Source organism: Temnothorax americanus, unplaced genomic scaffold (genome assembly GCF_048541705.1).
Source record: "Temnothorax americanus isolate GAGA-0224 unplaced genomic scaffold, ASM4854170v1 Scaffold28, whole genome shotgun sequence".
In the NCBI taxonomy this organism is placed as follows: Eukaryota; Metazoa; Arthropoda; class Insecta; order Hymenoptera; family Formicidae; genus Temnothorax; species Temnothorax americanus.
Genome location: NW_027509421.1, coordinates 769787 through 782866, shown reverse-complemented (window position 1 = coordinate 782866; position 13080 = coordinate 769787). Strand labels below are relative to the sequence as shown.

The window sequence follows — 13080 nt, the reverse complement described above, 5'->3', positions numbered from 1 at the left end:
TATATATACAATATATAATTAAAAAATGCTAAAGAAATGTTTATATTATATCGATTTGTAAATATTTCAATGTCTAAGACTGAATATTGTTTAATTTCCTACTATTCCAGAGAGTTTGTCGTAAAATTTATTTTTTTACAATACTAACATATATATATATATATATATATATATATATATATAAAACATTTGGCATAAGTAAATAATTCTATAAAATAATATTTCAATAAAATAAAAAATGCAACTGTGTATTATTTCTTATAAATGTCTCATGTAAATGTCCTTTCTCTCGCGAATGCCCATCTCGATCCGCGCGCGAAAAGAAACGGATCTCCTTAAAAGCTTCCTGTGGTTCGCAAACAGTAATGCCATGCGATTTTGCGTACGTACAAGTATGTATTTACATGTTTTTTCCGATGCGCGCTAATTGCCCGACGGCCCCGACGCGTGACATCAAACACACTTCTATTCGCGTTTTCTATCATAAAGTATTGTTGTGTTGTGACTAGCGGTTGACCTCTTCACCCGCGTCATCCCCGGCATCCCCCTGCGCCACGTAAATCCCTATTACGTTGTCCTTAACGGCGCGCCGCGCGTCATACGATGATAAGCGAGCCGCTCGCTTCTCTTATCTGGTCGCGTGCACGCGATTACGCAAGGGTGGCGAGATCTCGGTCGGGCCCGCCCGGGCCTTAATAACGTCCGACAAAATGTGCGCGCCGATTCGTCTATATACAACAATAAAATGCAAAAAAAAATATCACATTACGATAACGCTGGACGGCGACCGCGACGGCGCGGCGGCGACGGATTCGACAGTTTGTCGAGGCTAAATCGAATGTCGTAATGCCGTGATAAGCCCGGAGCGCGACGATAATAAGCACGAAGTGAGGATTTACGAGGGACCAGCCTACATCAACGATTTTTAACGATATGCAGTTTTTTGCAAATTCGGAAAAATATAGCCCGCAATATTCCCCCCCCCCCCCGAGATAAGAAAGACGTAGATAAGATTGACGATGGGATTTGCGTACTGCGATTTTTTTTGCAAGCTCGTCAAAATCTTTCCTCTATTTTTCGTCTGACGCGAAACGCAAAAATAATCAATATAGTGACATCGACCGTGCACTCTTGCAACATTTCTTGTATTCTGTCTTGTCGCATCTCTTTTCTAGAAAAAAAGATGACTGATAGCTTCAGAAAAGATGCCCAAATAGCAGATTTTGTCACGTATAAAATATTGTTAACGTCTCTCGTTGGATTTTTAAATAATCTAAATTATGGCAGACAGGCAGACACATCACGATAAGAATTAATTAAATGAGAAGTTTTAAAATTCGAAGTTTTTGATGAGCTCAAAGGTGAATGGTCCGACTAATAGGGTCACTGTTATGGCGGCAGAAACTTCGATACTTCCAGTCGCTTCGTCCCGTTCCTTCCACAACAAACCACTTAAATTAACGATTTCGTCTCTTCGTCGCTTAAAAGAAAAAAATTATCCGCGTAATTTACGATCGATCGCTGCACTTCCATGTCACGTGGGAAAGAAGTGAATTACGAAGGATGATGAAACGCCATGGTAGAATTGCGATTTAATTATCCTATGTAAATGTACATTTGTAACAAGTGACATTTGCGACTTGTCGAGCCTGGCGAACCCGCGCATTATGATAAATACAAAAATCGTTAGAATAATTCTTTTCCGAGCAGCATTCGTACTGTTCTCCGTCGTCAGCGCTAGCTGGCTTCGCCATTAGCCCGACTATTAAAAAAATTATCAACAACTGCGCTTTTCCAATTATCTAGGCTGAGGCTATCGTGCTTCCGGGACACGGCTCTATCGCCAGAGTTTTCGAACGGACGACCGCGTCGTCTTCCGTGGCGTATATCGACTTCGACTCCTGTTTCTCCTGTTCACTCTGCCATTGTACCTGCAATGCAAAAAAGACGCGATAAATTCCTCGTAGATTTCATAAAATTATGCAAATATCTTGGGGAAAAAAAAAAAGTTATTATATCTGTTAAACTATTTTAGGTGGTATTAAAGCACCTTCTGTTTGTGCTGCTTGACGGCCTCAAGGCACCTGTCCATAACCATTTTTTCCGTTAACGTGCCGTCCTCCGAGGCGTAGGCCGCCGCTTGCCAAGTGACTCCGAGTTTCGCCAACTCGCGGCCGGACATTCCCTCCGTCAGATCGGCCATTTTGCTGCACAAAGAACTGTAGTCAAACTGCGCGACCTTCAATCTCTTCTTACCCTCGATCGCTGGTTGGAGAACGTATTTTTCAAAGTAGAGGCGAACCAAACGCTCGCGCTCCTCGCGGCCTGGAAGACGGAATTCCACCATCTCGTCCAATCGGTCGTTCACCGCCCAGTCAAACTGCTCTGGCGTGTTTGACGCGAGCACCAGCATAAACTTGTTGCTTTGCTCGCCAGTTCTGTATAGGAATGCATTCAGCATCGCTCGAAGATCTTCCGAGATGTGTTCGCTCGAGCGTTTTCTCAGGAACGCGTCCGCCTCGTCGATGAACAACAACAGTCCCTTACGGGACGTCAACGCCCAATCGAACACTTTGTGAATGGCAGTAACGCCGTCTCTGCCCAACGGCGCCAGATCGCCGCCCGTCACGATCGCGTAGTCCATGCCCGAGTGTTCCGCTAGCTTCTTCGCGAACATAGTCTTACCCGTGCCTGGCGGACCGTGCATAAGTATGTTCCTGTACATGCCGCGATTGTACTTCGTGTTCTTCGTGGCTATCGCGATATCGCGGAGTCTCTCCTCGAGCTTCGGCGCCAGGATCACGCCGGACAGCGCGTCAGTCTGTTTGGTCTTCAGCTTCTTAACCGCTTGAATGGGGTGTCGAACGGTATCGAGAACCGTAAATCTCGAGGTCTCGCGCACCAACGACGGTTTTCCTAAGCGAGACTCGATGTAGCGCGTCGCCACGCTGGTCGAGCCCTTGGCAGTGTATATTCCGAAGGCTACGAGAGACAGACCGCCCGCCGCCGCGAGGATCTTATCCCAATCCTCTAGCAGAGCTTTGGCACCCGAGCCTAATACTGAACCAGCTGTTCTGGAAAATATAATTGTGAAATGAAATTTATAGCTCTAATAAAACATACGCATATGAGTAATAAAATAACTTAAATAACAATTACTTACTTTATCGACTCTAAAACAGTAATTCTCTTTTCCGAGGCTTTTAATCTAATCTGCTCCAGATTGAGATCCTGATTTTCTCTGTCAATCTTCGCTTTGGCTTTCAATTCCGCCTCCAGTTTCCTCATCTCGTTCTTATGCCTCAGTTCCATCTCGTGCTCTATCGTAGCTTTTCTCATAGCTTCTTGCTTGGCTACCGATTCCTCTTGTCGCCTTAGATTCTCATCGTTCATCTTTTGTTGCTGGAACAGTTGATCCTCATAGCGCTTTCTAGCCAATTGGTCTTGGTACTGTGCTCTCATTTGATGCTGCTTGGTCTCTTCCTGCATAGTTTTCCTTCTTTCCTCACCCTCCACCCGTTTCTGCTCCGACTTTAGCTGTTCGATGCTGGCTTCGTATTTTTTCAACTCGGTCTGCAACTCCACCTGCTTCGTGGTTTCCTGTAGCTTGGACAGGTCCAAGGCTTCTTTCGCATGTTCTACGTTAAAACAAGACATTTTTTTAGTTTTTTTAAATTCTTACAACTAAAAGAAAACATAAAAAGTAAATTGAACCGAGATTAAAGCTGATCGGTCTGCAGATCGAACATCGTTGGTGTTTTAAGCAATAAATAAAAGGTAGAAAAGGTATATACTCAATTTATAACTATGGCAATATTTTTCTCACAAATCAATATTATTAAATCTATTAGCAATACTTATATCCTCTCTATAAAGTATCAGATGCAATTATATCATTTTTTTACAACAATATTCATACATAATTTTGAAAAAGACGTGCAAGTTTTATTTACAAAAAAGATCTCAATCAATGACAAGTATTCGACAAGCTGACAGTTAAATTGCAGCGGAATGTCATCGATCAGACAACATCGTTCGCGAAGACTCGAGCCCTCGGCATTTCAAAGAAATCTCCGTTCGCCGGATCGATCGACGAATTCTCCGCGAAAAGTTGCGTCATTCCGCGCGCACGAAGGACGAGAGAGAGGCAAAGTTCTCCTCGTGCGCGCGTGTCCTAACCTCGAAAATCGGCCGCTTACGTAACCGCGCGCGCGGCTTTTCGCGTAAAGTGCGCGAAACCAGGGTGAAAAAGGCATCGTACTGGATCGTTCGAGTTCCTTGGCAGCCGCAGCGGCCCGTTCCAGCGCGGCTGAGTCGAATCTGTACGCCTCCATTTTTTGAGAACCGATCTTCGGCGGCGAACCACCGCCACCGCCACCACCGTCGCCCGCCGGCGGTGGCGGCTGCACGAATTGCGTGAAATCCTGCGGCTGCGAATTCCGGTACCCGAATAACCACGACATTTCTCTTGCTGTTCACCGGCTTGCCCCGAGCGAAAGGTTACGCTTGACGCGCTCTGGCACGCGTATCCCGGAGAATGGAGAATGTCTTGTCACGTGTACGCCGCTCCGACGCTCGCCGATGAACGCGCAGAATCGGCAGAATCCCGACTCACACGTCACGCGTTGAGTTTCAGGATGTGTAATCGGTGCGTTCGTAAAAAGTTGCATCAGGCTTTCTGCCACCGAGTATGCCCTAAAGCCCGTTTGCAGGTGGAAAATTTATTTTTCGTAAATTAGCATTGTTTATGCTAAAATTGTTATTTACTACGTTTACGCGAGCGTTACTTCTGCAGTAATTTACGATAATTCCTTCGCGTAAACGGGATTTTGTAGTAACTTACGATAATTTACTCCGCGTAAACGGGTGAATTATCGTAAGTTACTACAGAAGTAACGCTCGCGTAAACGTAGTAATTGTTTTCTTCGAGCAACGCAATTGTCGAGAGTGTTTTCAATAATGAATATATCAAAACAAAAATTAGAAACAGTTGCATGGGGAAAAATTTAATTGGCTGTCGTATTCTTCGGCCGTCATCCGGACACAACACACTTTTTCGTAACAGTAGGATTTCGACCAATCGTGTTACTCGATTCGGGAACTTACGGCCGTACGTTTTCGAATCGAGCAACGCGATTGGTCGAAATCCTACTGTTACGTTCTACGGAAAGTGTGTGTGGCCAGCTTTCCAACGGGTCTGGAATAAAACGTTTTTTCTTACTAGTTTATATGTAATGCTATACTTATGGCTAGTCACAATGTTTGATTTTTTAATTAAAAAATACATAAATAATCGTATTCTAATTTACATTGAGCTTATAGACTATAGACAACACAATAAACAATACCTCGCTAATGGCCGAGAGGGGAACTCTCGAAGTTTCCCGCGCTCGCCAATCGCGGCCCCCACATGCATCGAATCCCCCACGGGCGCCGACTATCGATATATTGTCGATGATCTCACCGTTCGCGGCAACGTTCCGACGGCTGCGGTGAGTGTGCTCTTTTCAAACATGGGGAGGTTATCCGCTTAGAGGCAGTACTATGTGGGATCTCGGTAGTCGCGGCGTCGTGGTGTTGTTAAGTGTGACGTGCGGGTGCGTGCTGATATACAACGCCTGGGGCGCTATCCTGGCGCTGGCGTTCACCTTGCTTCTGGTGGTGTACGCGTGCTACTCCCTGCTCGTCAACGACAGTCTGCTGTCGCCGCACGCGTACCACGTTCTCGGTTACCTGCGGGAGGCGATTCACGAGCTCATCGCGGCCCTCCGTGTCGTCCACGTCCACGGTACCGGTTACGTGCGTAAGCTCTGGCATAGTGCGAGCCGTTGTTACCGCGAGCGTTTCCCTCCGTTCAGGATGGACAGGCGACGCGCGAGCAATTATCAGCTCAGCAGCGACTCGTACGCTGCCAAGCGCGGAGAGTCGCCGTCGTTACCGTCATCGCCATCGTCGTCGTCGTCGTCGTCGTCGTCGTCGTCCAGGTTTGGCTTGATCGATCAGTTGAGCCCGATCCCGTGCGTTCCCCATCGTTCGCGCGTCAACGATGCGCTCGGGACGGACGGTAGGCTGTATCACGCCGGTGATTACGATTGCACGTCGCAGCGACAGCAGCAATCTATCTGTGGCAAGCACACCTCTACGCCCGTCTTGAAACCCGTCGACAATGAGAAGAACCCCCGGAACGGCGATCTGATCTCGCAGTCGCGCGGCATATCCAAGAAGATTCCACCTATGCGGTACGCTCAGAATCATACGCTGAGCCGCGGGGAGAATGTCACGCGGTTCAGTCCCGAAGGTTCTCCGTGGGGTATGAGTATTAGCCCCAAGATGCGCCCTAGACCAGCCGGCGTTAAAACGGTCCAGACAGTCGCTGGGCCACTGTTAGCATCCACGAGATACAATATCGATCCCAAGTAAATACACCCTTGTGGATACATAATTTAAGAGTACACGTTTTTTTGTTATTTTTTGATCTAATATTCATATTATTTTTATTACTTCCACAAACACTTGTAGGATTATATAACAAATCTTGCGTGTATTTTTATGAATCGTGTATTAAGTAATTTATATTTTTTTGGCATTGTTATACTGATTCTATTTTCTTTTCGAAATGCAGGGTATACACGGACGTATCATCGCCGGGTCTTACAACAAGGTTGACCAAGTATGCCACGGAAGCAAAGGATAAATTAATTCATCAATCTCAGTACGGCACTGGACAATTTCCAAAAGTTAATCTACATGCAAATCCAATTCCTCTATTGAATGCCAAGTTGACGAAGATGAGGATGCCTGTAACGGTCAGAGTGGCGCCGCCGGATGTGACAAAATATTCTCCACCTGAAAGGCAAAAGATTCTGTCTAATATTTGCCACACGGAGAACAGATCGCCCACGAGCGTTGTCCAGGTCTTGCGAGAGATATCGTTGAAACGACACGCATCGACGGAGGATGTTAGCTTTGACGTCCCTAAAAAGCAGAGGACAGACTATTTTAACGAGGACAGAGAAATGATTCTAGAGGAAAACAAGAAACGAACTAGGGATGAATCATCTAAATCAGACGAGGATCTTTCTCCCCAAAGTAAATCTGTCAGACCTGCAAAACGTACAAAAACCCAATCCTGTTACGATATCTTAAACTCTTTGAGTTCTAGCGCCCATACTGCCACTGGAGTCAAAAGAAAAGCAGGTAGGTATCAAATTTTATTTGATTATATATCAGCAAATCGTTCGATGTACATAGATATTTATCAACGTCAACATGTTTGTTCGTACAGTTGATTTGTCGCGCAGCGGTACACCCAACTTCGAAAAGCATTTCAAATCTCTGGAAAGCACACTGTCTAGTAGCTCACCTGTTGTGCTACAGTCTCAGATTATAGAGGTTATAGATTTAGACGATGGTAAATCTGAATTTAAAGAAGTATGTACAAAAAATCCCGAGATTCCTAATTCTAAGAAAACGGGGGAATTTCCTCTGGTAAAAGGAATATTGAAATCATCGAATAAAGGATCAAGGCTCAGTTTGGAAAAAACAGGGCCTGTAGTTCATAAGAATGTGAGAAGTACTAGTGAAACTGGTAACGACAAATCTGCTGCACCAAAATCCATTAAATTGACGGATAAACTATTTATGCGAGCTGAACCTGAACGGAACGAAGAGTTGAAGTCGCTCGTGGAGGAACCGGGTAATATAAAAGTCAGGTTTGCGACGGACAATGTGGAAGAAATAAAGAAAGAGGACATACGAAATATGAGGCAAAACAGTATGAAAGCCAGACTTCAAAGTATGTTTAATGCAATATCAGGAAAGGGTAAGTAATTTATAATATTGTATGTCAAGTTGTGTGTGTAGAAAAATAACAATATTTCTTATATATTAAAGGATCTTAAGAAACACATTTTATTTTTTTTGTCCATTCTTTTTTTTAATCTTGACTTGTATAACAATTGTTTTATTTGCATTTTTAGCAGAGAACAAAATCAATCCGGATGTCGTGATTCAAGCGGACGACATTAACGCAGTTACACCATCGGTCACACTTTCAGTCACACGTCCAGTCACACTTCCAGTCAGTTGTGCGACTCTCAACTCCTCGACAACCACAACAAATATCAATACCACACCGCTGTCCACAGCGGCCATTGTACCGAGTGGTTTCTCTTCGTCGAGGCCCAGTACGAGAATCGATACAAAATCGGACGCAGCTTTACCGAAAATCACGTCGCCAGCGCAATTGAATGTGCCAGCAAAAAATACTCTCGAAGCGAAAGAAACGAATTTAACCGCCAAGACGATTGGAACTACGGAGCAAACGAAAGTTGTGTCAATTGCGCCTGCAGTTACGAGCACGAAGTCCTTGGAAAAATCTTCGACTCCAAGTATAGTAGCACCGACTTTCACTTTTGGCAAACCAGTCACAGAGATACCAGCTGTGACATCGAACAGCACTTTGCCGAGTTTTGGCACTGGTATCACATATAGTAGCAATACTTTTACGCCAACTTTATCAAAGTCTACTAATTTCTTGGTAGTCGATAAAGCGCCATCGAGTTCAACATTCGCACCGATTAATCCTAGCACTGTGGCTGAAGGAAAAATTGAGACGAATAAAATCTTTACTGCAAGTGCTATTATTAGTTCGTCTAGTACCGAGAATACTCAAACTACGCCTACTTTTGCTTTCGGTAACAACAAACCCGCCTTATCTCTCGTGACGCCCACTCAAGTAGCTGTATCAACCTTGCCGTCCCAATCCCCCGGGACGACATCATTGCCGATCAATACAACTACTGCAACTAGCATCGCCGGTTTTAACAACGTTGTAAGCAATAGCACATCGAGTAGCGTTACAACATCGTCCGCGATCGCACCTTTATTCAGTTTCGGAAGTAATAATACCCCTTTGCAACCTGCAAAGTCAGATAACTTCATGTTTAACCAGCCTAGCAGTAACGTTCAACCGAAAATGAACGCTTTTGGTAATCTTGCAAACAGTGGAGCAAAATCATTGTCGCAAGTTACGACTAATTCTTTCAATTTCACGCCCAACACTTCGATAACGACCGTCGCAAATAATTCGTTTACCGCGAACACCACGACTGCCGCAGCATCGACATTCGGACCGTTGAACGCGTCTATGTTCTCGTTGGGCACGACGTCCGCTACTTCCTCGATATCTACTCCATCCCCCAGTAAACCTCTATTTGTTTTTGGCGCTTCCAATATTTCAAGCACGACTTCCTTGGCTCTACCAGCTACAATTGTTAATAATACGAGCAGCTTGAACGCGATAAGCAGCAATGCGATTCCCGCATTTGGAGCGTCCACCACTACCACCGTTCCACAATTTGGTACGCCTACGACCACAGTTTCACAATTTGGAACACCTACGACCACAGCAACGCAATTTGGAACACCTACGACCACAGTATCGCAATTTGGAACACCTACGACCGCCGTTCCACAATTCAACGCACCCACCACATCTATTTTCGCCACTACGTCAAATACAACGACAAGCGCGAACATATTTGGAGCAAGCAACAACAGTCAGCCACTTTTCGGAGCTGCGCCAGCCTCCAAAACAACGTCAGAAACCGCTGGTATATTTAACAGCCCAACAACAATGGCTTCTTCGATTTTCGTCTCGACGACTAACGTCGCGTCGACGTCCGGCAGCACGCCTAGCTCCAGTTTGTTCTCCAATGCTAACGCTAATTCGATTCCGACTACCGCGGCACCTTCAGTATTTGGTAGCGGCACCCCGGCTTTCGGCCAGACGAAGCCTTCGACGTCTTTCGGAACGGCGAGCGGCATGTTCAGCAGCACGACGGCACCGTTATTCGGCTCGACCACGCAAACCGGCAACACGACCGCTCCCGCGTTCGGCATCCCCGGCAACGTCTCCACCACTTCCGGCTTTGACACCACGAACAACACGACGCCCGCGTTCGGGATACCTGGCGTAGGGACGGCGACGAACGTGCAGGCGGCACCGGCTTTCGGCGGTACAACCGGGATATTCGGCGCGACCGATAATAACGCACCGTCAGTTCCCATATTTGGAGCGAGCGCTACTCCGGCTACCGAAGCCTTCGGCATCTCCTCGACACCGAGCACTTTCGGCGCGCAAAATCCTCCGAGTATCGCGTTCGGTGCCGCAGGCGGCGGCACTACGTTCGGCGACAATAAATCTCTATTCGGAGCGACGCCGGCGACCGGCACGAGCTTCGGCACGTCCAATCCGCCTGTTCCGGCTTTCGGGGCTGATAACGCTAATAACGCTAATAACGCTAATAACGCGAGCGGTAGTACAAATAATATGTTCGTCTTCGGGAACGCTCCGAAAGACGGCCAACAGAACCCGACGTTTCCCTTCGGATCCAACTTTAACGCTGGAAGCAACAATCCTCCGGCTGCAGCGCCTGTTCCGTTCCAGTTTGGATCCTCAGCTTCCAAACCTCCAGGTAATCAGAACTAAATTGTTTTAACATTGGCGTGATTGTAATCATTAAAAATTTAAGTTGCGCTAAAAGCATCAAACTTTAGATATAATACAAAAACCTAAATGTTTGTGAAACACTATTCATGATCGCGCAATCTTTTACTACTTTAGAAACTCTGATTGGATTATGCTAATTGCATTTGCATTCTTCTGTTTTCCAGCACCAACGGGATTCAACTTCCCCACACCGTCGGCGCCTACTGCCATCAATTTCGGAACCACGACCGCGCCGCCGCCCTTCAATCCCTCGACGCCCGGCATGTTCAGCATCGGAAGCGGATCTACCGCGCCGCGATCTAGACCAATTCGCACGCGGAAACCGAGATGATGGAGAATGTAAATGCCGCCTGTCCGAGTGCATATTTTCGTTGAAATATATATTTCAAGTGTTTATTCAATTACATTGTTTTATATATGGAGGGGTAAAAAACCACAGTGGGGTAAGTCAAATTTTTAAAAATATTTTCTCGTGTGCATAGATGCAATTTATATATTGTACAGATTGCATCTATGCACACGAGAAAATATTTTTAAAAATTTCACTTACCCAACTGTGGTTTTTACCCCTCCATATGTATACGTAGCGTCTCGTGTGTAAAAGACGTACATTCGACATGCGTATGTCGCGCATTTCGATATTTAATATAATTTGATAAATATATATAAATCACATGACAGATTGCACATATTGCGGAGAGATAATATTGTGGAATACTGGGCGGTTTGCGATCACGTTTTTAAAATGCGTTCGGTGACGGTTGCTAAGTATATCTACTTTGTATATAGTACATATCCTCTTACGAGATATACATGCGGAGTGTCTTATCTAATGCGATATCTTTGTTACATTTAAAGGTATGGAAAAAAAGAAGTAACGAAGAAGTTGTTTCGATTAAAAAAAAAAGACAAATATGATCTTCATACGTGTAAACAAAATTTTTTTATTTATGTAAAATTATTAAGAATGTAAAAAAAATTAATGATCTAATGAAATGTTTCTTACTTTGTTCCGTGTGATTCTTACATAAAATGTTAAACCGTCTAAATATATAAGCTATATATAAAAAGTACTCACTTTTTTTAAGTCCACACCTTTAAACAATTGCTTTTTTTTTTAATGTCTATTTTGTACGAATATGCTGAATTATTAGGAAAATTACATGAAATTATACAACAATTACATTTTTATATAAAAGTCATATTATAAAGATGTTTTCCATGTAACAATATGTTTTTTATATAAATATTTCTATAGAAAACTAGTTAATCTGTATTTAAATAAATCAGCTTTAAATCATTACCTATTAAAAGAGAGGTCAATGATTTTGAGAACAAAGTCCTGGAAACAGGGACTAAAAAAATCTTGTCCGCTAAATGTTTGTCGACTTCTCCGTTATACATTTCTCTATACCTGTCGAAAATAACAAACGTATTACAGACGGTCGAGTTATAGGTGAATCCTGTGTATTAGTCTGTTCACGTGTGTTTTAGCCCATTATACTCGCTAGGGAAGAAATGGCATAAATTTTTCAAAAGACATCTCTAACTCAATGCAACTTTAAAACGCAACGACTATCGCCCGCAAGTCTCGTTGTTGCGCAATAAAATGCAACACGTGATTCAGAAATCCAACAAAGTGCAAGCTTATCTACCTGTACATTTGTAATTAACATAATGGTAAAGCGATGTTTTAAACGATATGTTTAAATCGGGAGTACCTATGCGCATCTATCTTTACGACTGTATCTGTGTCATCCGTTTGTGTCTTAACGTTCGCTGAGAGAGAGATTCGTTACTCTCGTTATATTTGCCCCAAAAATTCATTATTTCTATTAATTTCGAACCGTATATGACACACCTCATGTTCTCCGGAAAATTTCGCATCGCAGGGGGGGGCGAGTTATGCGACAGTGGCCATAACTCACTCCCGATATGCGAAGTTTTCTCCACGAAATACAAATTGTGTTTTAAATAATGAAAATGCATTTGTTATAAGCGAGACACGGATCCCCTCCCATATTCTCTCTTTGCGTTACTAATGCGAGTGAAACTCTTGAAACGTTCGTACACTTATATGACGAGATTTAATATGATAATCTTTCAAAGAGACGCGTGTACGCGTTGCGTTTTGTACGAAAAGAATTTTTTTTAAGTAAAAATTCATGTAAAACGTGAGTTGTATCCGTTATTTGATTGCCAGCTCGACGCGTTTTCTGAATTTGAGTGACGTATCCTCGTCGCTTTTTTCCTGCTACACGTATATACACGTGCTGATATTAATCATGAGCATTAGTCAACGTTAGGCAACAAGTGCGTCGCACGCTACACACGTGGAATTGTTATGGAATCGAATACACCTTGCACTCTTCTTCCTTTAGATAGTTTAGATATCCAGAACGCGTTAAGAACTATAATAACTACATTATCTAGATCTCTGAAATGTGTTGCTGATTAAACGACGCTGTTCGGTTAAAAAAAAAAAAAAAAAAAAATTGTACATAGAGAAAGAGAAAGAGGGTCTGAATGCGTTTAAATTATTTATCGTCTCTTTAACGCGTTGATAT

General features: G+C 43.9%; 2 protein-coding genes across 4 annotated transcripts; one reads left to right on the top strand and one right to left on the bottom strand.

The window, feature by feature from the left end:
• Positions 1-1562: 1562 nt before the first annotated feature.
• Bor (ATPase family AAA domain containing bor) lies at positions 1563-4596 on the bottom strand. 2 transcript variants are annotated; one of them, XM_077410157.1, is made up of 4 exons: positions 4262-4596; positions 3164-3638; positions 2051-3074; positions 1563-1931 (listed from the first exon to the last, which is right to left on the bottom strand). In XM_077410157.1, exons 1-4 carry the CDS (start codon positions 4461-4463, stop codon positions 1803-1805), a joined length of 1830 nt encoding a protein of 609 aa, XP_077266283.1. In that variant the 5' UTR covers positions 4464-4596; the 3' UTR covers positions 1563-1802. The 2 variants fall into 2 exon arrangements, with proteins under 2 accessions (XP_077266283.1, XP_077266285.1); XM_077410159.1 differs by having other exon boundaries at positions 4180-4288.
• An 865-nt stretch (positions 4597-5461) lies between these two features.
• Positions 5462-13010, top strand: LOC143899599 (uncharacterized). Of its 2 annotated transcripts, none has more exons than XM_077409987.1 (5): positions 5462-6416; positions 6623-7197; positions 7286-7822; positions 7983-10478; positions 10678-13010. In XM_077409987.1, the coding sequence occupies exons 1-5, from the start codon at positions 5545-5547 to the stop codon at positions 10842-10844; spliced, it is 4647 nt and encodes a 1548-aa protein (XP_077266113.1). In that variant the 5' UTR covers positions 5462-5544; the 3' UTR covers positions 10845-13010. The 2 variants fall into 2 exon arrangements, with proteins under 2 accessions (XP_077266113.1, XP_077266112.1); XM_077409986.1 differs by having other exon boundaries at positions 5463-6416; positions 7980-10478.
• Positions 13011-13080: the final 70 nt, after the last annotated feature.